Source organism: Corvus kubaryi, unplaced genomic scaffold (assembly GCF_017639235.1).
Source record: "Corvus kubaryi isolate FWS band 111438036 unplaced genomic scaffold, C.kubaryi_AGA036_p1.0 37383, whole genome shotgun sequence".
NCBI lineage: Eukaryota > Metazoa > Chordata > Aves > Passeriformes > Corvidae > Corvus > Corvus kubaryi.
Genome location: NW_024581125.1, coordinates 1,759,159 through 1,781,438, shown reverse-complemented (window position 1 = coordinate 1,781,438; position 22,280 = coordinate 1,759,159). Strand labels below are relative to the sequence as shown.

The 22,280-nt window shown below is 45.1% G+C and overlaps 1 protein-coding gene across 13 annotated transcripts in view; it reads left to right on the top strand.

Moving 5' to 3' along the window:
• COL6A3 (collagen type VI alpha 3 chain) overlaps window positions 1-22,280 on the top strand; it is a 58,765-nt gene that overhangs the window by 5,616 nt on the left and 30,869 nt on the right. For 5 of the 13 annotated variants that reach the window (XM_042035243.1, XM_042035241.1, XM_042035244.1 and 2 more), the window contains exons 2-8: window positions 3,318-3,466; window positions 4,384-5,001; window positions 8,730-9,332; window positions 13,345-13,947; window positions 16,166-16,765; window positions 18,007-18,573; window positions 21,253-21,873. In XM_042035243.1, the coding sequence (XP_041891177.1) occupies window positions 3,379-3,466; window positions 4,384-5,001; window positions 8,730-9,332; window positions 13,345-13,947; window positions 16,166-16,765; window positions 18,007-18,573; window positions 21,253-21,873 (3,700 nt within the window). In that variant the 5' untranslated portion in view covers window positions 3,318-3,378. The remainder of the gene's footprint in view (window positions 1-3,317; window positions 3,467-4,383; window positions 5,002-8,729; window positions 9,333-13,344; window positions 13,948-16,165; window positions 16,766-18,006; window positions 18,574-21,252; window positions 21,874-22,280) is intronic. The other 8 variants (XM_042035246.1, XM_042035250.1, XM_042035247.1 and 5 more) reach the window with 6 other exon arrangements.

Genomic DNA, 22,280 nt, shown 5'->3' with positions numbered 1-22,280 from the left:
TAAGGTGGGAATCGGTCCCCAGGTTGGACTTGATCTTGGAGGTCTTTTCCAGCAAATCTGTGACTCTGGAAAATCTCAGCTTCCCACTGCTATGGGAGATCATGGGTGATCCTGTGGGCGGGAGAGAGTCCATAGCCACAGGGAGTTTCACTTTTCCCTTCGGCTACGTTTTGTGGCTGTAAACAAGCTCTGAGCAGCTGCTCAATGTAAAAACCAAAAAAGCCCCTAAATGTTTGCTTCAGTTCTGTCACTTTTTAGCCAGCAAGACATCAATTTTCACTGGCTTATCTTGATGCTCTGCTCATCCCCAGCTGTTGTGACTGAAGAGGAATTGGCTGCCAGCAGCTAATAAACAGGATGGTAACATAACTTCCTGTGTTTTGGGAAAGAAATATAAGCAGTTTTACAGCACACATTACTTTAGTGGGATGGTTTTCCTTAGCATGCATTTTATTTCACGTTTTTCATTCATTGCTAGCAGCCTTTTCACTCTGTGGCATCCCACCCTTAAGGTGAAGGGGGCTTCCAAAGTTTGTAGATGCTCTTGGTTGAAAGAAAAGACCAAAGTGAAAGGGCCTGCAAAAGCTTACAAAGCTTTGTTAATAAATTATACACTTGGCATGGAATTTGATATGTTAGTCCCTGATCTCCCAGAATAAGCACGTGACAGTGGCTTTTGGTTAAAGGATAGAGTGAAAGGAAAGAGAGAGAGGGTGATGGATTCAAGAGGGAGAGATAGAAAGAAAGGGAGAAAGAGAGATCACCATTCCTGACTCCAGCATTGATCCAGCTGATGGCGTGTCCAGGGTCCTGGGGCACACCTGGGTGCACCTGGGTTTTGTGGAGGTACCTTTTATAGATACATTTTTCCTGCCCTGGAGATAAATTTTCACTTCCTATGCAAATTATTTAATAAGTTTTTTCTAGATTTTTCTGGAAATGGGTCAGAGGGCTCCGAGATGTTTTGGTCCTCCCCTACAGCACATTCCTGCTTTTCAACATGATCCCTGTGCTGTGCTTATCTCCCCTAGCCAGAATAAGGATGTTTGTCCCATAAAATGCTGCCCTACCTCCACGTGGCTCCTTCTCCAGCCGCATCCTGTCCATTCCCTGAGTGTGTTATTGCCAACAATCCTTGCTTGTTATTACCAACAATCCTTGGTTGGCTCCACAGCTATCGGGGTTTGAGACACACACATCTTGAATCATAGAACCATGGAATATCATGAGCTGGAAGGAAGCCACAAGGATCATCAAAATCCAGCTCCTGGCCCTGCACAGGACACCCCAACAATCCCACCCTTTGCCTGAGAGTGTTTTCCAGTGCTTTAGGCTCTTCTAGGCTTCTATACAATCCCAATGGATGCTGCAAATGAATCCCACTCAAAAACTTGCAGCTCTTCCACAAGCCTCTTCCCAGAGGGAAGACTCTCCCATGGGGCTGGGTGGGTGGTTGTCATGAGCTCTGTGCTTTTTGCAGAGCTCAGCTGTGGGACCTACAGACTTTTCTGTATTTGTGTGCTCAGGGGACGAATCCCCTTCATGTGTCCTTTGGGTAAAACTATTTTTTCTGGGAGCAAGCTGCCCATCAGGGACACGGTCCAACCAAGCAGGTTTGCTCCTGCTGGAGGCACTGGGAGGTTTGGCTTGCACTGGAACAGCCAGGGGGATGGATGGGTGCCAGCTCACAAAGGTGATGGTTTAGTCTCTTTAGGAATGACAGTGATACCTCTGGGCTGCAGCAGCTGCCTCTATAAATGCAGGGGTTGCCAATAAAAGGGAAGACTTTGCCATGTCTTGATTAACATTGTGTGCTAGCTGCTGGCTCTGGCGGCCTGTTCAATGTCTCTCCACCTGGTATTATTATTATTATTATTATTATTATTATTATTCACAAATGTTGTGGGGGGAAAGGCAGAGGAGAGCTTTTGCCAGACTCATGCTATAAGACATTTGTAAATTCCATCTGGAGCACATGGAAGACCAAATGTTGCAAATCTCTTCTCCCAAGAAAGACCAGACCCCAGCCCAGCTTTGACATGCCGGGAGCCAGAGGAAGTGTCAGGATCGCACTGGGTTTCAGAAAACCAGTTGGAAGTTGTCCCCTCCTTTCCATAGAGCTGCCCTCTGATATCCCTGAGGAATGTCTCTTCAGTGGAACTGGGTTAGCTGCTTATTTCCAAATTTTCCTGTATTCCCAACTCTTGGCTCTGTTTCCAGCCATGCCAGTGATGGCCATCAGGATAATTACCACAGTTTTTCTAAAAAAAAAAAAGAGTTACTCTTCCCCCTAGCCCTCTTAGGTTCTTGTATTGGTCATAACTGTCTGTATTGATGGAATTGGCAAGGGTGGTAGTAAGAAAATTGAATTCCTTTTTTTTTCTTTTATGATGACCTGGTTAACAGTTTGATGTAGTGGAGTCACTTTTGGCTGATTTGAGTAATCGAGCTCCTTTGGGGAATGAAAGGTATTAAATCACTGTGTTCCCTTTTGGAGGATATTTTCCCAGTTAAGCAAGCCTTGCTGGTTTCTGCTATTTAGGCTTGGAAATGAAGATTAAATAATAAATTGGTCATCTCTACGACAACAGAAACACAGCCTTCGTGGCGGAGGTGTTTTTTCAGAAGGCTTGCCAGGTGGATCATAGATAAGAAACTTGCTTAATTTAGATTTTTGGCTCCAACAGATAAAATATTATTCTTGGTGCCTTTCCAAAATATGATCAGCCAGCGCAGGCTATTCCACAACTGGGGCTCTGAGCTTGGGGGAGTCCAAGGGCTTTTTGCTGCGCAGCCAGATCATGTGGCTCACTTGGGTCTGGAGTGCTTAAATTTCCATTTGTATATTTGGGATAGCTGAAAAGGTGAGCTGAGGCAAAGGGTGAAGTTCAGGGCAATAATTGCGATGTTTGGAAGAAATAAAGTGAGAAGAGGCAACAGGAAGAGGAAGGATGTTGGCCAAGATGTATCAGCTGGTCATCCATGGGTGGGGAGGGCAGGTGAGAGGCCACAGTGTATCTTGGTAGTAGAAACCTAAGCATTTTCCTATCTATTACGTATTGCCTGGGACAGCACAGGCAAAACAAAATCATCCAATTCCACAGAGGTGATTAAAGGTCAATTATGTGAATGAGGATTCCTCTTCCAAAGGGATGGCTGTATGAAGCAAACTCTGCCCAGCAGCAAAGAATTTTTTTCCTGCCAAAGTGCCACAAAAGCCTTGTAAACCCACACAGTTTGACTTTTCCACCTCATGCCTCATCTGTGCCTGGCCAGCACTGCCACTATTTCTCACTCTCCCTGTTTTTCTCCCTTAGGTCTCACTTCAGGTGCTTTGAAACAAAGAGAATTAAAGGAAAACTCAGATAAAAGAGCAAAATGAGGAAACATCGACATTTGCCCCTTGTGGCAATGTTTTGCCTCCTGCTCTCAGGCTTTGGCTCGGTTGGTGCCCAGCAGCAAGCAGGTAAGCCCGGGTTGCTTCACCTGCCTTTGGCCCTGTACAACCACTCATTCTCACTGTTTGGTGTTTAACATGCATGTCTGTGGATGTTGTGGATGGATGACCCTCTGCTCCTCAGCTCCCACCTTGCTGAGGGTCCTTGGGACGCAGGCCTTGGCCAACACTCACGGTGCCTCCCCGAGCACGTCACTGGCCAGTGCCGTGCCTTGGAGGATGCTCTGCAGGGCACTGGGGTGTGGGACCTTCACTCAGGGTGGTCCTGAGACGGTCTTCTCCTGGGCAGAGCTGTTCTGCCCTCCCTGCATGTGTAGGAGGGCTTCTAGCAGTGAGAAGAGCACTGCTACTGACCTGCAGAAAGGCTTTTTAAAAAGTGGTGCTGGCGCCTTTGGGACCAGAGCTGGTGGGTCACTAAGTGGGTATTAACAGCAGGAAAAATAGGGAAAACTCAAGACAGCACCCAGGCTGCTTAAACCAAGCTGTCCTTCCTTCCCTGAGCACTGCCATGGAGTCAGCAAAGCCCTGAGCCAGCAAAAACCATGCAAGAGGCATGGGCAGCTGGAAGCAGCAAGCCTGAATTCACAGGTGAAGCTGCCGGTGTCTCTCTCTGGCTCAGGGCTGGTGTCCAAACCCACGGGTGAGGGTGTAGGAGGGGAGAAGCACCTCGGCTCCCCCTCTCTGGGCAGGGAAGGTGGCATGCTGTCTCCTCCTATCCCCCAGCACCACGGTGCCAGGGCTCTGGTGGCTGCCTGGTTGTTCACCAGTTCCTCTCGTTTTGCTGCGGGCCACAAGGGGAAGCTGAGCTTCACTTTCACCATGCCAAGGAGGCTGTTGGTTGTTTGGGTGAGGAGGAGGAGGAGAAGAAGGAGGCATGCTTGTGCTGACTGATAAAAAATCCTAAACCCCCATCTGTTTTTTTAAAGCTGTCAAAACCGTTGCCGTGGCTGATATAATATTTCTAGTGGATTCCTCCTGGAGCGTTGGGAAGGAACACTTCCAACTCGTTCGAGAGTTTCTGTATGATGTTGTAAAAGCTTTAGATGTGGGAGGAAATGATTTTCGCTTTGCCCTGGTCCAGTTCAGCGGAAACCCGCACACAGAGTTCCAGTTAAATACCTACCTCTCCACCCGGGACGTCCTGTCCCATATTGCCAACATGACTTACGTGGGGGGAGGCACCGAGCCTGGAAAAGGATTAGAGTACCTAATCGAGAAGCACCTCACTAAAGCTGCTGGAAGCAGAGCCAGTGAAGGCGTGCCCCAGGTTATTATAGTGCTAACAGACGGACGGCCCCGGGATGATGTGGCTCTGCCCTCATCTGTCCTTAACTCGGCCCGTATAAACCTGTTTGCGGTCAGCGTTCAGGACCCAGTGGAAGGGGAGTTACAGGAAGTAGCAAGCGAACCCCTCGATACGCACCGCTTCAACCTAGAGAATTTTACCACTCTCCACGGCATAGTTGGAGACTTAGTGGCGAGTGTCCGCTCCTCCATGACTCCAGAAAGGGCTGGAGCCAAAGGACTGGTTAAAGACATCACAGGTAATGGCTGACTGGTGGTATCTGCTGGCGTTGTGCTGTTTGGCATTGCCACTCTGTAGGGGCAAGACTGAGATGGATGTTCAGAGGTTTAAAAACAAAGGTTTGAAGCACGTGGCCCCGTGTTTGCAGCTGCCGAGGTGCTGTTGTTTGCAGACTGAGCCAGGGCTGACAGGAGTCAGGGCAGGAATCCTTGAATGGGCAAGTGGCACCTTGTGGCCATCCTTTGGCACATATGGCATGGAAATTTAAGGTTAGGGAGCTCGGCAGAGTTAGTAAATTGCCCTGTCCTGTTCACTCCCAAGGTGGGGAAACAGGGGATGAGCACACCAGACCTGATGGTGACCCTGACCAAAAATCCTCTGGAGACCAAGAAGGTGGCTGCTGGTTGCGGAGACACCGTGATGGATGTCCCCTTAGAACCAGGTTGGGGGACAGGGAGATAGGCAGTGTGCCGTTCCAGAAAGTCACATTCTTCACTGAAAACAAGCAAAACGGGCTGGGTGGGGAATTTCTCTGCTGAAAGCTCACCCCTAAGCTGTCCCTTAGCCTCTCTTCTCATGCACCTGGAGAAGGTGTGTGGTTGGAGAGTCTTCTCTGAGAGCCCACTGCTTCCACCTGCTGGAGCACCGGACCCTTCCCATAACTGAAACCTCCCTGAAACCACATTGGTTTCAGCAGACCTACACTGACTACAAGACAGGGCCCAATTTCCCTGGGAAAAAAAAAAAGACAGTCTTCCTCCGTCCCTTCTCTGTTTATGAAATTCCTGCATGGTAAGGGCCTTCTGAGCAGCTTTTTTGTTGTTTTTCAAAACAGAAGTCCTGGGGATCAAACCTTTCTTTTTATTCCTGAGACTCCATCTGAAGGTCAAGAGCTTGTGGGGCGACATAAGGCCACAGCAGTGTCATGGGGCAGTGTGACATTAATCTCCCTGTGTTGTCTTGCCTGATTAACCCTCACGCCAGTCCCACTGGGTGCTCTCCATCACTGCATGACACCAAGCAACACCAAAAGGCCGTGCTCATGTGTGTTTTTGTTGTGCAAAGCGCTTGCCAGGGCAAATATCCAGGTCACAGGAAAGCCACAGGGGAGTAGCTGCCCCACAAACATGACAAAAGGCTCACCAGTGCTAAGGAAATGACACCAGTATATGTGGAAAATGAATGTTAACACCCAGCCTGCTGACAGCACTCCGGTGGCTGTTGGGCATCTTAGCCATGAAGGACCCCGGTGCTTCCCTGCTGAAATCAATTGGGGAATTGGTCTCTGGAAGCTGGCTGTCCTCCTCTGGGCCATGCCAGCAGGTAACCCCATTGAATGGAAACATCTGGAATCACAGACATTCCTTTAAAAGCTTTAAAGCCAAATTCCTACTTCGTGTATATCATGCATTTCCAAGTTTGTTTCTGCTTAAAGGTATTTTTTGCAAGCATTTCCTTCCCATCCTATAGCACAAATTTAAGTTAATTCTACTATTGCAGTGTTGTCCCTGTGTGACTTGCATGGGTGATATACAGAGTATTGGTAAACACTGGAAAAGATGTTACAGGTCCTAAACCTTGGATGATAACAGTGTGCAAAGCATGATACAAATACCTGCATAAGAGTTTAAGAAGTCATTTATTCAGCTGATAACTACATGTGGCATTAAGATGTATAAAAGTGCCATGGATACTATGTTAGAAACAAGCCCTAATATGAAATGGAACTGTAAAAAAGCCCCAGTCCTGTAAAGGATTCCAGTAAAGGGAACCAAAACTATTGGTCTGTGGCAGTCCCTGGAGCTGACTCACGTAAGTACAACAGTCAGCCCCAAGTTTGCCCTGAAGCATTTGTTAAATCTGAGCTGTCTGTCTCATCTGACCCTCTTTGCTTAGTTGTGTAACCAGCATGCTTTTATTTGTTCTCCACACCAGCTTGTTCCATAAATGTGCACTGATGTACAAGGTTTTTTTACGGTGATGACAAATTATCCAACACATCTGTTTCATATCTATTTTCTCTTTGGTGGGAGCAAGTCATTAGTGCCTGGAATCTTGTTCCTCCAAAAAGATATCCAGGATATCTAAAGCAGCCCTGGGTTAAACCACTGTGAGATTTCCCTTTCATTTTTATGATGAAGTAGAACGTGTACATCCCTACTGAAAATGGCTCAGTAAAACCAAGCCTAAGCACCCCTAAATTTTGCCTTGATGGAAGAATAAATTCTGGAGCTCCTTGAAATTCTGAACCCTGGTGATGTTCTCTGAGCCAACACTGGCCATTGAGTTGGTCCAGGGGAGCGATGGTGACCTGGAGACCTTCTCCTTTGTTGCTGGAATTGCAGCATTATTTGAATCTCCTGGTGTATGAAAACATGTACTAGAAAAACAACTAAATTGGCAAGAAATAAACAAATTACTGGCAGTGCTGGTTAATAGCAAAGACCTCAGGTTTATTCCTGGCCTTGCTAAACCACACGCCAGCTTTGCTGCTGGTTTCACCTTCGGCTTTTAAAAGTTGAGAGCTGACTGAGAGAGATTTCCAAATGTCGCTTGTCGGTCATTTGCAAATAGTCTGAAATTTGAGTTCTTAATGAGAGGGGAGAGTAATAGCATGGAAACATCCGAGCATGCTTTGGGGTCTTTTCCCCCCTCTTTTTTGCATGCATGAACTCTCGGTGATGTCGATGGTAAAATTAGTTGAGCAAAAGGAGTTAGAGCAGACACCAGGGCATTTTGGGTCTGCTTTGGTAAGTCTCAGAGCAAAAATACTTCCCCTCAACTCCATGTTCATGCCGTGTACAAGCTTTGTTTGGTGTGTATGTTGTCAGCAAATGCTTGTGATCATCTGGGTATGGCCACAACAACTAGAGTTGGATAATTGCGTCATGACTGATTTCATCACCCTTTTTTAACCTGATTCTGCATTCCTTGATTGAATATCCAGAATCCATATGAAAAATACAGACCAGACCCCTCTGCCAATAATCAACCCATCTTTGTGCAAAATATTTAAAGTGACACAACTTCTGTGTGGCCTGGGTTGAGAATTGTGTGGGTCAGACTCCTAGACAAATAACAGGTGGATGCTGGCAGCTGGTCAAAGAGGTACAGTGCAAGAAAAATAACTAAAAACTTTAAAATTGTTTCTAACAAATGTATTTCAAATAATACTTCTTCATGGTGGGAGAAGCCCATATATTCAGCCTCTGTGTTTAACCAGCAAAAGAGCAGAATTGTGACAGAGAAGCTGAAACTTCCCCTGCATCCAGTAAATGTTTCTCCCAAAAAATAAAAGGCTGCAATGATAAAAACCTCCTCATCCTCTACCTTCAGCATGAATTGCCACCAAAATCCACCTTTTTCTTTTGGCTCTGTTTAAATATTTGGACAGTACTGGCCAATGATGGAATGGATCTAGATTTCCAAAAACTGTATTTTGCCAAGGTTTCTCCTTGCATGCCAATAATGCTGACCCCCATGTTACTACAGCCATTGGCTTGTGTTCTGTCCACTCAAACCCTCCCTTGATGGGTTGTGGATGCTACTGGGCAGGGCCTGAGAGCTCATATTCAATCAGAATGCAGAACTAAGAGGAAAAAGTCACCTCCTCAGTGATCACATTATTTTATTTTCTCATTTTCGTGTTTCTCACTGGTTTTCCAACAAACATGTCAGAACACTGTTACAACTGCATGTAATCACTCATTTTAATGCTTTCACCTTTTGCATTTCTTTTTTTTAAAGCTCAAGAGTCTGCTGACCTTATTTTCCTTATTGACGGATCAAACAACATCGGAGGTGTCAATTTTCCAGCCATACGCGATTTCCTTGTAAATTTGATTGAAATCCTCAGAGTTGGAGCTCAGCAGATACACATTGGGGTGGTGCAGTATAGTGATCAACCCAGAACCGAGTTCGCTTTGAACAGCTACTCCACAAAAGCGGATGTCCTGGATGCCGTGAAGGCACTCAGCTTCCGCGGGGGCGAGGAAGCGAACACCGGTGCGGCACTGGAGTTTGTGGTGGAGAACCTCTTCACCCAGGCGGGAGGCAGCAGGATAGAGGAAGCGGTGCCTCAGATTTTAGTGCTGATAAGTGGTGGAGAGTCTAGTGATGATATCCGAGAGGGCTTGTTAGCGGTGAAGCAAGCTGGTATATTTTCGTTTAGCATTGGGGTCCTGAATGCTGACAGTGCAGAGCTGCAGCAGATTGCTACTGATGGAAGCTTCGCCTATACTGCCCTGGATATCCGTAACCTTGATGCTCTTCGAGAATTATTACTGCCCAACATTGTTGGAGTGGCCCAAAGACTCATTTTGTTAGCGGCCCCAACCATTGTGACTGAAGGTATGTATGCCCTTCAAGACCCTTGCATTTCGGTGAGTCGATGAACGATTGAGCTTTTGCACGATTTACAAGCATATTTAAAGCTTTAATTATTTTCAATTTTTTTTTTTTTTTCCAATTCGTCTCTCTGGTCTGGTTATGGAGAAACGATGTTTCTGTGCAGAAACTCATTGGCCCAGTGGGTTATCTCTCAAAAACCGTGAGGTCTTGTTGCAATAACTGGCATGACAAGGGGTGTTTTAAAAGACAGCAGAGTATAAAATAAAAAGAGCATAGAAAAGCTCATATAATCCTTTTTGGGATATCTAAACACCCTGGGAGTAAACACTGCAGCACTGCCAGTTGTAAAAACATTTATGCTGTGTAAGCTTACATTTTATGTCATTTGGAAGTGTCATGACCATGAAATGTGGCTGAGGAAGGTAACAGGAATGCTAAATGGATCCCTACATACCAGAGTTGAAATCAATTGCTTGCTAAAACAGTAAAATTCCACAACTCACTGAAGCTCTGGGCTGCCCTTGGTAAAAGGCGGACATTCCTGTGTTGTTGAACTTAAAGGCAGAACAGCCCTTAGTTCTTCTGAAGTCAAATCCCCACCTGTGATCAATCAGCTAAAGAAGATGTTTACAGCTTTCCACGAGGCCACAGGAATTAAAAATGCAGGTGTTAATGTTCCACTTAGGTCACTTTTTCACCCTTAAGTTCCCCTGACATTGTTTCTGGACTAGCATCAGCTTGGGTGCAGCAGAATACTGAATATCTGGATTTATGGGGCAAATAGGTGATTTATGAAAGATACAATATGTCATATTGCAGAGATCCCTGGAAGGGGCCAGCCTGGAGCTGCTGCACTTAATTAACAGGATGCTTAATGCTAACAGCACTTTTGGGATCCCGTTGTCAGTCTGGAGTTCTGTACACACTGTTCTTCATGGTGTATGTTGACATATAAAACTGCATTCCAGATGTCTTTGCTGATCCATGCCTAAACATGATTGCTATCCTGTGGCTTAAATCAAAGGGACGAATTTGCCTTAAAGATCATTTTATGACCTTGCCTTGATTATTCCAAGAAAGAACATTAAGAACTTTTTCTTGTAGCACCCCACAAGAACCATATTTAGCCAGTTAATATGAAGTCAGCATGTGTAGCTAAAATATGTATGCTGGGATCCGTGCAACTCAGTGGAGAACCTCTCTTTCCTCCTGTCTGATTTTTTGCAGTTTGAATGGCAAGATTAAAAAATTTTGGTACATTTGTTTCATCTGCATTTGCATATTTCTCACTTGAAGTGCCAGCTCATTTGTGGAAGGTGCTACATCAGCCTGTGCAGTTACATACAGATGGATGTGCTAAATGGGGAAGTGGATATTTTCAAAGGAGCTTTAGGGAATTTCCTACCTCTGGCACCCATGGAAATAAATTTTGACTGGTTTGCTTGATTCACATCAACAGCTTGGAATGCTGCAGTGCAAAGCAGTTTGGGAGATGCCGCAGCCCAAAAGGGATGCCAAACCCTGAGTTGCCAAGTGCTCCTATGAAATACTGAAGACATCTAGCTTCACTTTAGCTCTCCAGCTGTTCATCCTGGGATGAAGGGGTGTTCCAAAGTGCTTTTCTGCTCCTGCACCTACTGGGGGAGCCTGGATGATTAAATTAGATTAGGTGCTTCACCAGACAGCTGACACGGCAATGAGGATGGAACTATGCAGGGCTGGGTGACACTGACACCCTTCAACATTTCCAGCTTTGAGAGTCAAAGATACAATGCTTTGATCCCAAATCCTTTGAAATTCTTGGGAGACTTGCCATCAGCTTTACAGGGCTTTGGATTAAACCCTATGAGATGTGCACAGCCCTGCTTAAAGGCTTTTGCACTAATTGTGTCCATGCAAACCAGCACCGTGGGCTGTTTCTTCCTGTGTGTTTTGGGTTTGGTTCTTGCATTCCTCTGCGCAAAAAAACTGCAGGATTTGAGAGCTGCAACAGGAATGAGAAGCAGAGGGAACTCTTCCTTCCCAGCCTCCCTCATCTTTCCAAAGCCCCTTTGATATTTCCTCCAAAAGTCAAAAGTTTCCAGGGTCTCCACTTTTGGGTTTCTAGCTGCTGACAAGCTAAGGATGTGCTTTGGACATTTCTCCTGGGTGATAACAAAGCATCAATGTCAGCCCTAGCTATCCATTTGGAAAGTTTCCTGTTTCCAGCCCTCTCCTCCTTGGAATAACTAAGGAGGAAAAAAAACCTGGCTGGAGGGATGAATGCTGAAAATCATAGCTCTGGGAAAGGGATCATTTACACAAACTCTTGTTGCTTTGTGCGTAGCTCTGCTCTGACAGCCTGGGCAGCCGACTGCAGTCCACTGGCAGCTCACTTGAGGTTATGGCTTGGAGAGGGCACCATCACCTTTGCTTTGTGCATGTCCTCCTCATTTTATGCCTGGCAGCACCATGGCATGCAGTTTTAAACTTCCATTTTCTACAATTGGTCCTTAATGAAACTATTTCCAGCACAACTCGATGAGAGGTGTTTGCAAAGGCTCACACTTGCTGGTGCAGGCAGGTCTTTCAGGGTCTGAGGGCAGAGGGGCAGATGAGTCACAGATGTCATCCCCTGCTCCAGGTCACCCCTTGGGGCAGCTCGGTCTCATGGTACTCACCCATAGTGAGAAACCTGACAGCACCCAGCCTTTGGGAGCACCACTATCCATGGCCAGCTGGTGTCTGGCCAAGGAGGACTGCAGCCAAAGTTTTGTTCTTTGTTGAAATCCAGAGCAAACAGCCTCCACACAGAGGAGCCCTGATGGGCGGGGGGCTGCTCTTCTCCGTCCAGGCAGGGCAAGGCAGTGTTTGCTACCGCTTGCCCTGAGGGGTGTGAGATCCCCACGATGCCGGCTGTCCTCTCCCCAGGCTGTGCATTGGGTGTGGCAGTGAGCCTGGGAGGTGATGGACCTTCCTCCTTGAATCCTGAACCCATCTCAGGAGCTCTTAGGTGGGCGGGTGATTTAAGGATACACCAAGTCTGACATAACACAATGATCTGTAGTGCTCAAGCATAACTTGGAAGCAACACAGGGTTTCCTCTCTCATGTCAATGGCATGAAATTGGGGAGGTGATGATGTGAGAGGATTTGTCTAAAAGATGGTATTAAGATTAGGCACCATGATAATCATGTATAATGCTGTTATCACAATCATATTGGTCTTGTTACTATTTACCTTTTAAAAAATATATTTGCTGTACTAAATATGACGATGCTTTGGTTCCAATGCAATACAACAGGGGTTTTTTCCTGCCTAACTATCTTTCTTTAAACTTAGCCAGGGCACTGGAAAGCTAATTGTGCTCTTCCTGTGTCCTGTGCCATCATCAATAATAAAGTTTCAGAAGTTACAGCACAGGGAACCTGTTTGTTAAAGACAAGGCCACTAGAATATAATCCAGCCTATCCATGACTGGGTCAGCTGTGCGAAGAAAAAGCATAACTTGGTTTTGTTAGATAAGAAATAAGATTTAGGATGCGAAGACCCAAAATCCAGGTATGTTGAGTAGGTGGAGACTAGTCTTTCCTCGTGTCTTTGCTCTCAGGTACCTCATACTTGTCACACCAAACCACCACCATTCAAGTGGTTCCTCTGCAGATTGAAGGAGCATCACCTGCTTATTTTATCTCATGTGCTTGTTGAGTGCCAAGATTTCTCCTTACTGCCTTTCATTCTTGCTTTGACATGTACATGCATTTTAATATTCAAGTGTGTAAAAATCACAGTTTTTGCAACTCTTTAACTCTTCGGTGTTTTAGAAAGGGGAGACAGTCAGATTTATTATTAGCTCTCTGCTAGACCCTAAAAAATAATTCTGTTCGGAAAGCAAGACCTTTTTAAAGGCATTGAGAGTAACAGTACTCCAAGCAAAAAGCAAACAAGAGGTCTTAAACATTGCTGAGCTGTTGACATAGAATTGATGCAGAGCGTTTTGAAGGCTAACATGATGTTCATGTGTTACTTGCAGTTATTGAAGTGAACAAGAAGGATATAGTCTTCCTGATAGATGGTTCAACTGCTTTGGGGGCTGCCCCCTTTAACGCAATTCGTGATTTCGTTGCCAAAATTGTCCAAAGGCTGGAGGTTGGACCTGACCTGATCCAAGTGGCGGTGGCACAGTACGCAGACACTGTGAAGCCAGAGTTTTATTTTAACACCCACCAGACCAGAAAGGATGTGATGGCCAATGTGAGGAAGATGAAGCTCATGGGTGGCACGACACTCAACACTGGCTCAGCGCTGGACTTTGTGAGGAACAACTTCTTCACCAGTGCTGCTGGGTGCAGGATAGAGGAAGGGGTGCTCCCCATGCTGGTGCTCATCACTGGGGGTAAGTCCAGGGATGCTGTTGACCAAGCCGTGGCAGAGATGAAAAGGAACCGGATAGTGACCCTTGCCATTGGGTCGAGAAACGCCGACCTGGCAGAGCTTCAAGAAATTGCTCATGAAAGAGATTTTGTGTTCAACCCAAATGACTTCCGCCTTCAGTTCATGCAAGCCATTCTTCCTGAAGTGCTGTCACCTATCCGGACACTCTCTGGAGGAGTGCTTGTCCAAGAGCCATCACCAGGTAATTAATGGCCTTTTTCTAATTGAGGAATGTGGTTTATATTTTCTTATTCTATGACATGTAGAGATAATGGGGAAAAATGCATCAAATGCATGTCCTAGCATGGTTAAATGTGAGTGCATGAACAGGCCAGTGAACTTGGTAGTGTGATTGTTGTTACAGCTTTATCATTCCTTCCTGGAGATTTTTGTCCTGCTCTGATTTTGCAACCGACATTTAAAGGTCTGGATGTGGAAGATGTGCTTTACTAGTTAGGTACCTAAATTGTTCAGTGGAGGCTTTTACTCTTCTTAGGGTTTGTGTAGTCTATGAATGGGACACCTGTGAATGTTACAATCTCTTCCTCAGTTTGGGAATCATCCGTAGTGCGTGTTTGCTCAGGAAAGTAGGGGTTTCTTTGGAGTGTAAAGAACATAAGCGCATTTGTTTGGGGAGATATTCAGAGCTGACACTGTTGGACTGAAACTCACCCTTTAAGGACATGTTTAGTTTTCTTATGATTTACTCAGCCCAAGCCCTAAGAGGCATACAAGGACATTTCAGTGTTGATTTTTATTTAATTTGTTTGGAAGATGACACAAAGCTCCATGAAACCAGTGGACTCTTTTTAGTTGTCCTTGCCATTGATATCAGTAGAATTTGGAAGCAACCATCCGATAGGGTCGTGTCTTTTGAGGAAGTTCCCCCTGCATTTCAAGAGATGTTCCAGGTGCACAGAGATTTTATAGCAAATTTCTCAGGATTTCTTCACAATAGAGGTGCTTGAGGTTAAATCTGTGTTGCACTAGATCTTATTTGAACCTTGTATTTCTGTCTCATGGCATATAAACTTTAGAAAACCAGGATTTCTTCCAGCTCCCAGTAAGATCAATAGTGAGGTTCCCATTGGCTTAAATGGTTGTTGAACTGTGTCCATATTTTTTTCTAGTTTCTCACGTAATTTAAAACTATAAACCGCAGTAGAAAAGAAACCTGAAAGAATTAAAGCATGTGTCTGAGTTACATGAAAAGAAGACATTTTGAAATCGGTTTGCCAATACTTGTCCTTAATGAAGATGAATATCACAGGACTTGTCATTTAATAAGCTTTGTTTCAGAGTGTGTTTCCGGCTAATACAATTTTGCATGGCTATACACCAAACCTAACGCGTTTATTTTTCAATGTAAATTAAAAATGTTCCTGTGTTTTCTTGTTCTTTAAAGGTCATTTGTGCAGCTTCTCTATTTTTCCAGTCTTTTTTTTTTGTGCTCACAACTATTGACACCCATAATAAGCAAGTGATCGTATCCTACCCCTACAAATTTTTCTTGGTAGTAACAAAACTGATTTTGACACTGAGCAGTTGTATTTTAACTGGATATTGTATCACCCTGGGCCTTGAATGGCACTTTTCTGGGAAAAATTAATAATACAGAAAGCCAAGACAATCTGTAAAATCTGAGAACAATCTCTTTATTCCAAAGAGTCCTTTTTTCCTTTTTGTTCTGAATAGCTCAATATTTATATATTTTATATACAGAACAGCATGCTTACAGGGACAAGGCAAGCTAGAGAATGGATGAATCTAGCCAGAAATACTTTAAACAGAAAGATAATGTGCAGAATTAACAATGGGCATAAATAAATTCTTGAACAACTCATTTGGAGGAAGGCATATAAGGGGATGTCTTGGATGACAACAGTTCTCCGAGATTTTATTTAAAATCTTGGCATTTTGGTCTATGATCTGGATATGTTTAGGGCTAAAAAAAAAGCACAGGGTGATGACCCTGTGGTGTCTTTAGGGTGTAAACCTGTGTCCTGGAGCTCAGACGCTTGGAGATAGCCCAGGAAGGATTTAACCTTAAAAAAAGAAACCAAGAGCTGGCTGCTTACTGCCAAAAGTGAGAAATTTCTCCCCCTTCAACAGCCCACAAAGTGGATGTCTGTAACAACAGACATTAAAGTGCAGAGCTCAAGAAGGCAGGTGTCCTTAGGCAGCTGTTGAGCCTGACATTTAAAAGAGTTGATAACCCTTCCCTGCTCAATCCAGTAATGTCCAGCAAGGTCCTTGTTATTTCTGTGCTGATCACACTCTTGCTCCTCTCTCTCTCTCCCTCTTTCCCCCCTAACACGGTTCACATGCGTGTACGGCGTATCCTGCATGCACACATGATAAAAGAGTTTCCATTTTTGTTTTCTGTGATGTCTCATGTTGTTTTCTGTGCTCTACTGCAGTTCAAGTAACCAAAAGGGATATCATCTTTCTTTTGGATGGATCACTCAACGTTGGAAATGCCAACTTCCCCTTTGTGCGGGACTTTGTTGCCACCCTAGTTAACTACCTTGATGTCGGCAGTGACAAAATCCGAGTTGGCTTAGTGCAATTTAGCGACACTCCCAAAACCGAGTTCTCCCTGTACTCCTACCAAACCAAATCAGACATAATCCAGCGTTTGGGGCAGCTGAGGCCCAAGGGGGGGTCAGTGCTGAACACTGGCTCCGCACTGAACTTTGTGCTCTCGAATCATTTCACGGAGGCTGGTGGGAGCAGAATAAATGAACAAGTGCCCCAGGTCCTAGTCCTGGTGATGGCAGGGAGCTCTGCCGATCCCTTCCTCCAAGTTTCCAATGAATTAGCTCGGGCCGGAGTGCTGACTTTTGCTGTTGGTGTTAGGAATGCGGATAAGGCAGAACTTGAACAGATTGCCTTTAATCCAAGAATGGTGTATTTTATGGATGATTTCAGTGCTCTGGCAGCTTTACCCCAGGAGTTAAATAAGCCTATAACAACATATGTTAGTGGAGGTGTGGAAGAGGTTCCACTCACCCCAACAGGTAATACCTACCTTCCTGCATGCTGACTGCATGAAGTTAATCTTGTTTAAGTGAATTTCTTGTTTCTGATGTACACCTTGACATATGTCCAAGCCCTGAGTCATCCAAGTGGTTATGGCTGTGCTTAACTTGATGATCTTTAAGGTCCCTTCCAAACCAAACCATTCTATGATTCTGTGAATACATGGCTTGACACTGGCAGCTCTTAATTTTGTTCAAGTCATGGCTACCACACTTTAAAAGCACAGTTTTGAATCTTTTGGTAGGTCAGGACCAAAGGAGGACCTGAGTGAGTCTGTGCCCACCAGCCACTGACTCTAGTGTTCCCTTTCTGTTCCCATAATAGGGCCACAACCTGTAAATGCATCATGTGCACTAAATCAGGCAATGGGAGCGTGAGATTTTGACCACAAGAAGTGGTGTGGGAAGGTTAAAGTCATGCCAAAGAGCACAGAGGAGCAGAGGTCTAGCCAGGAACAGGTGGACAAATCTATCCCCAGAACCACTTGGTCAAAGTGGTGTCATCAGGCTGTCAGAGAGGCTGGATCTGACTCCAGAAATTCGAAGTTATCCTCCAATATTAAACCCAAAAGCTGTTGGCAAGTTTAATGCTTTTTAAACAGGTATTTGCTCACAAATTCCATTATTGTGGCTATGTGCCCATGAAGACATAAGAACTGCCAGGATGGGCTACTATGGAAAGGAGACCATTAAGATTAATACAATGGTACAAGAGGCTTGGGTTTGCCTTGGGTATTCAATGACATCAAAAGGGCATAAAATGGAAAGAGGTGAAAGGCTTTTATGGATTTAGATGCTCCTTGTGATGCAAGTGGGAGAAGACACAGAAAATGCTTTGTGTACCTGTGCATGAACTGTCTATTTGTTGCCTACTGAGCCTTTAAATAGAAAAAAACCCCAACCAACCCTCCACTGCTGCTTTACTTCATGCCTGTATTGTCAACATATTGCTAGACCTTAAACATCACTGAATCAGCCAATTTCTGATTATGATTGATCTGATGTGAATTTATAGAGTCTTAGGATAGGCATGTCCTTGCTTCCCCTTCTTCCTCAGATGCTGTATAATCCTGCAGACTTTGAATACTTTGGTAAATGAGAATATTGAAAGATTGAAACCCAGCTAATTTGTAGACAATTTTCTAGGATGACATATAAGAAGAAAAATGCTTTCATTTCTTTTTTTTCCCCCCCTCTTTTCATTTGTGAATTTATTCTAGAAAGCAAGAAAGATGTTTTATTCCTGATTGATGGCTCAGCCAACCTCTTGGGCAGCTTTCCTGCCGTCCGGGATTTTGTACACAAAGTAATTTCTGACCTGAATGTGGGTCCCGATGCCACGCGAGTCGCTGTAGCTCAGTTCAGTGACACCATCCAAGTTGAATTTGATTTTGCTGAATACCCATCAAAGCAAGACATGCTTGTCAAAGTGAAAAGGATGAAGATTAAAACTGGGAAGCAACTGAACATTGGAGCTGCACTTGATGAAGCTATACGGAGGCTGTTTGTGAAGGAAGCTGGAAGCAGGATCGAAGAAGGGGTTCCTCAGTTTTTGGTCCTCCTTGTTGCTGGAAGATCAACCGACGATGTGGAGGAGCCATCAGATGTTCTGAAGCAAGCTGGAGTTGTAACCTTTGGTATCAAAGCCAAAAATGCCGACCCCGTACAGCTGGAAAGGATTGTTTACGCCCCGCAGTTCCTTCTGAATGTTGAATCCCTCCAACGGATTTCAGAGCTTCAGCCAGGCATAGTCAACCTGTTGAGAACAGTCCAGCTTCAGCCAACAGGTACAGGGAGCCTCGGGGTTTCCAAGAGGCTGAAAGACATGACTTACATGCCCCACTCAATTGGTAACTGGAGCACTTGGGTCTGGTGATGTTTAAAATGATTATGTAGAAACTGCTGTTGTACTTGGAGTTTCCTCTGCTCACACTCTGATCCAGCAAAGCATTAAGTTCCAAACCAAATTTTAATGATAAGTAGGGAAAATGCCTTTGTTCAAAGAGCAAAGAGCTGCAAGAGCTGCAGCTGGTGCTGTTTCCAGTGTGTAGAACATGGGACAAACCTGAACCAACAGGGAGTTGTTGCCCTAGAGATGTTGCATTAATTGATGTGCAATGCTGGGCAAGGGCTAAAAGAAGCAAATACTGGCTTGTCTCAATTTCTCTTTCCATCTTCTCTTCTCTGAAGGAGTGGAATCCAGCACACTGGATTCACTCGTCCTCTGTTATCTCTTCCAGGATATAATGGCAGTTTCTATATTTTCTACATACACACCAATAAATCAGATGCTCTTGACTCAGTTACCATTCAAACTCAGTAGATGAGACGGATTAATTGAAGAATAATTTTTTAAAAATTGTCAAAAGAATCACATGGCCACAATAATAAATTCGCACTGCAGTACTGGAAATTATTCATGTCTAGCCGTGTGATTTCCTGAGGCAGCCCTAATTGGAGCATTAGCTCGACTCCCAACAGGAGGTGGAAACAAGGAAAAGTGTAATAACATCCATATCATCTCTCCATAAAGGGGCAGATGGACTTAGAATCATAGAAACATAAAAACAAAATAGGGCTGGAAAGACTCTCAGGGTGCCATCTGCTACATGCCCTTGTCCCCAACAAGATCTTTTTGCCCAGAACTAGATGACATTGGTCAAATCTGTTCTGGAAACCCTCTGGGGGAGACTTCCCAGATTCCACAACCAATCCATTCATTGCTTTCCCTTCATGTTACACTTCTGTCTCCCTAGTCACAGTCCAAGCCTTTTACATCTCCTTCAACCTGAGAAGAACACAAGATGTCAGCTTGCTCCTGAATTTGGTGTGGCAGCCTTTTGTCTATTTTAGGCTTGACATGTAGGTCTGGTCTCAGTCCTCCCGTCACCAGCCGTGTACTCAGCTCATTCAGTCCTTCCTTGTAGGTCGTGTAGGTTTTCTTCTTCATTTTCACCCTCGACTCTCCAACATCAGCCTGCCCAAATGACCAGAGCATGACAACGGCATCCCCTGTCATCTCTTACCCCATCTTTTCCATGCAGATTCATGACCCCTCCCATATTTGTGCAGCTTCTGTCTCAATCAAGACTTGTGCAATTAGTGTTCTTGAATTCCATCCTCTCTTTTAAAACCATTTCTGTCTTGCCCAGACCACTTGGAATCCCTTTGACCACCAAGGATTATTAGTAATTGTGCTATTTCCTCGCGGATAGCTGCATCCACCCAGTTTTCCTAGTATTCTTGGCTAAAAGAGAGCCACTCCACAAGAGCACCCATATTGTTTTCTTCTTTATCTGCTACCCAGGCACTTAATTAATTAATAGGACTTTTCCCTTGTTCCTGAAAATTAGAGGAGGTATGAAACTGGGATACACCAGGCAATGTCTGCTCCCTCTTCCCACCGCCATTAATATTCCTGTCCTATGCATCAACCCACCAGGTTTCCAACAATCCTCTTAAGAAATAAATTTGATCTGAAGCCTGCATTTAGAATTCAATTTGCTAACTCTTTACATGGCTAAGCATTCATAAGTAGATAATTAATACTTTCTTCAGAGGGGTGGATCATGCTCCTGTTTGTCCCCCTAGACCTCACTCTAAACAAGCCAACAGCACTTTTTGGGATGTCATCCAGCAGTTGCTGTTTTTGAGAGGCAGTGATGTTTCCTGCTTGGCCAAGCCAAAGCTTTGCAATTCTGTTGGTCAGTAGCATAACATGTCAAAGTTCTCTGATCTTTGACACTTCACGGTCTTGATTTTGAGGTTTTTTGTTTGTTTCTTTGTGGTTTTTTTGTTAGATTTTTTTTTTAAAGAAGAATAGTTTGGTCACAATTAGCATGTTTTTTCCTGCCTGAAGATAGTACAGAAAAAACCCCAAAGATCAGTATCTAGCATTTTAGAAGAGCATTTCAGCATTTTCAGCTAGATGTCCTTTTCTGCAACTTCCTAATTTCTTTCCAGAAGTATTTATTCGTAAGTTCACTGATGAGTCAGAAAAGCTTTCTCTCCCTCTTTTCACTGCTTCCCTGTGAGCACTCCCTGTACGCTATTTCATCCAGAAACTCATTGTTTCCTGGGAACAAAAGATCCCAGACTCCAGTTGCATACTGCAAAGCCACACGTCAACTTCCCTGTTGGCTTCTCCCAGCTGTTGGCTTCTCCCAGCCTCAGGTAGAGATGGCACCCAGAAGTCCCTTGGCACCCTATTTCCTATGGGTCTATGATTCTATGACTCGGTGGGTAAGGCACAGAATGCGCTGCACTCCGGTTTCCACCGACTTCCACCCATCTGCCTCCTCACCAGGGATTGCATCCGATGGCAAAGGAACTGAACCACCTTTCCTGACACCTCGCTTTCCCCTCTCTGAGCTTTGTACTCCTTCGGTTCAATGTATGAGGAGACTATTAGTCACTGCAAAAGAGAATCTCACTTTTCCCCCCCTTCCCTTACTTGTCTCAAACAGTAGTTGAGAGAGGTGAGAAGAAGGATGTGGTGTTTCTGATCGATGGTTCGGATGGTGTCAGAAGAGGTTTCCCTCTCCTGAAGACGTTTGTCCAAAGAGTTGTCGAGAGCCTGGACATTGGCCGTGACAGGGTGCGTGTGGCTGTCGCACAGTACAGCAACACCATACAGCCTGAGTTCTTGCTCGACACCCACGAGGACAAAGCAGATCTCATCAGCGCCATCCAGCAGCTGAAGCTCATGGGAGGGTCTCCTCTGAACACTGGGGCAGCCCTCGACTATCTCATCAAGAATGTATTCACAGTGTCAAGTGGCAGCAGGATAGCGGAGGGCGTCCCGCAGTTCCTGATCCTGCTGACTGCTGACCGGTCCCAGGACGATGTCAGGAGGCCCTCAGTGGTCCTGAAGACGAGTGGCACAGTGCCCTTCGGCATTGGGATCGGAAATGCCGACCTCACAGAGCTGCAGACCATTTCCTTCCTCCCAGATTTTGCTATCTCTGTGCCCGACTTCAGCCAGCTGGATTCGGTGCAGCAGGTCGTCTCCAACAGAGTCATCCGGCTGACCAAGCAAGAGATAGAGTCTCTTGCCCCTGACCTGGTTTTTACATCACCCAGCCCAGGTGAGAAGATGTTTGTGTCTGCACCGAGAGCCAGTGGCAAAACATGATGTTTAGTAACATCATGGCTGCAACACAAACTGAGAAAAGCAAAGATGGTCACGGCTAAGGCTACAAGTCTGTCTTGGTCTCCTTGTTGGTGCACTCAGGGTTGGTAGGAGCTGTGCAATTAAGCTGAGCCACCTTTAAGCCCAGCCCCTCAAGGTGGTCCATCCACATGGAAGACCCACGAAGTGAATGCTATGCCTTAATCTTATTTTAAGTGGATGGATTTTAAGTCCATGCTGTTCCTTCTGGAATGGAAATTGTGTCACTTAGATGCTACAGGGACACCTTCACACCGCTAATAATCAAGGTCAGCTTTCTGCTAAATGTAAGACATGCTGATTTTTCCTAGTTCTGCCACCCTC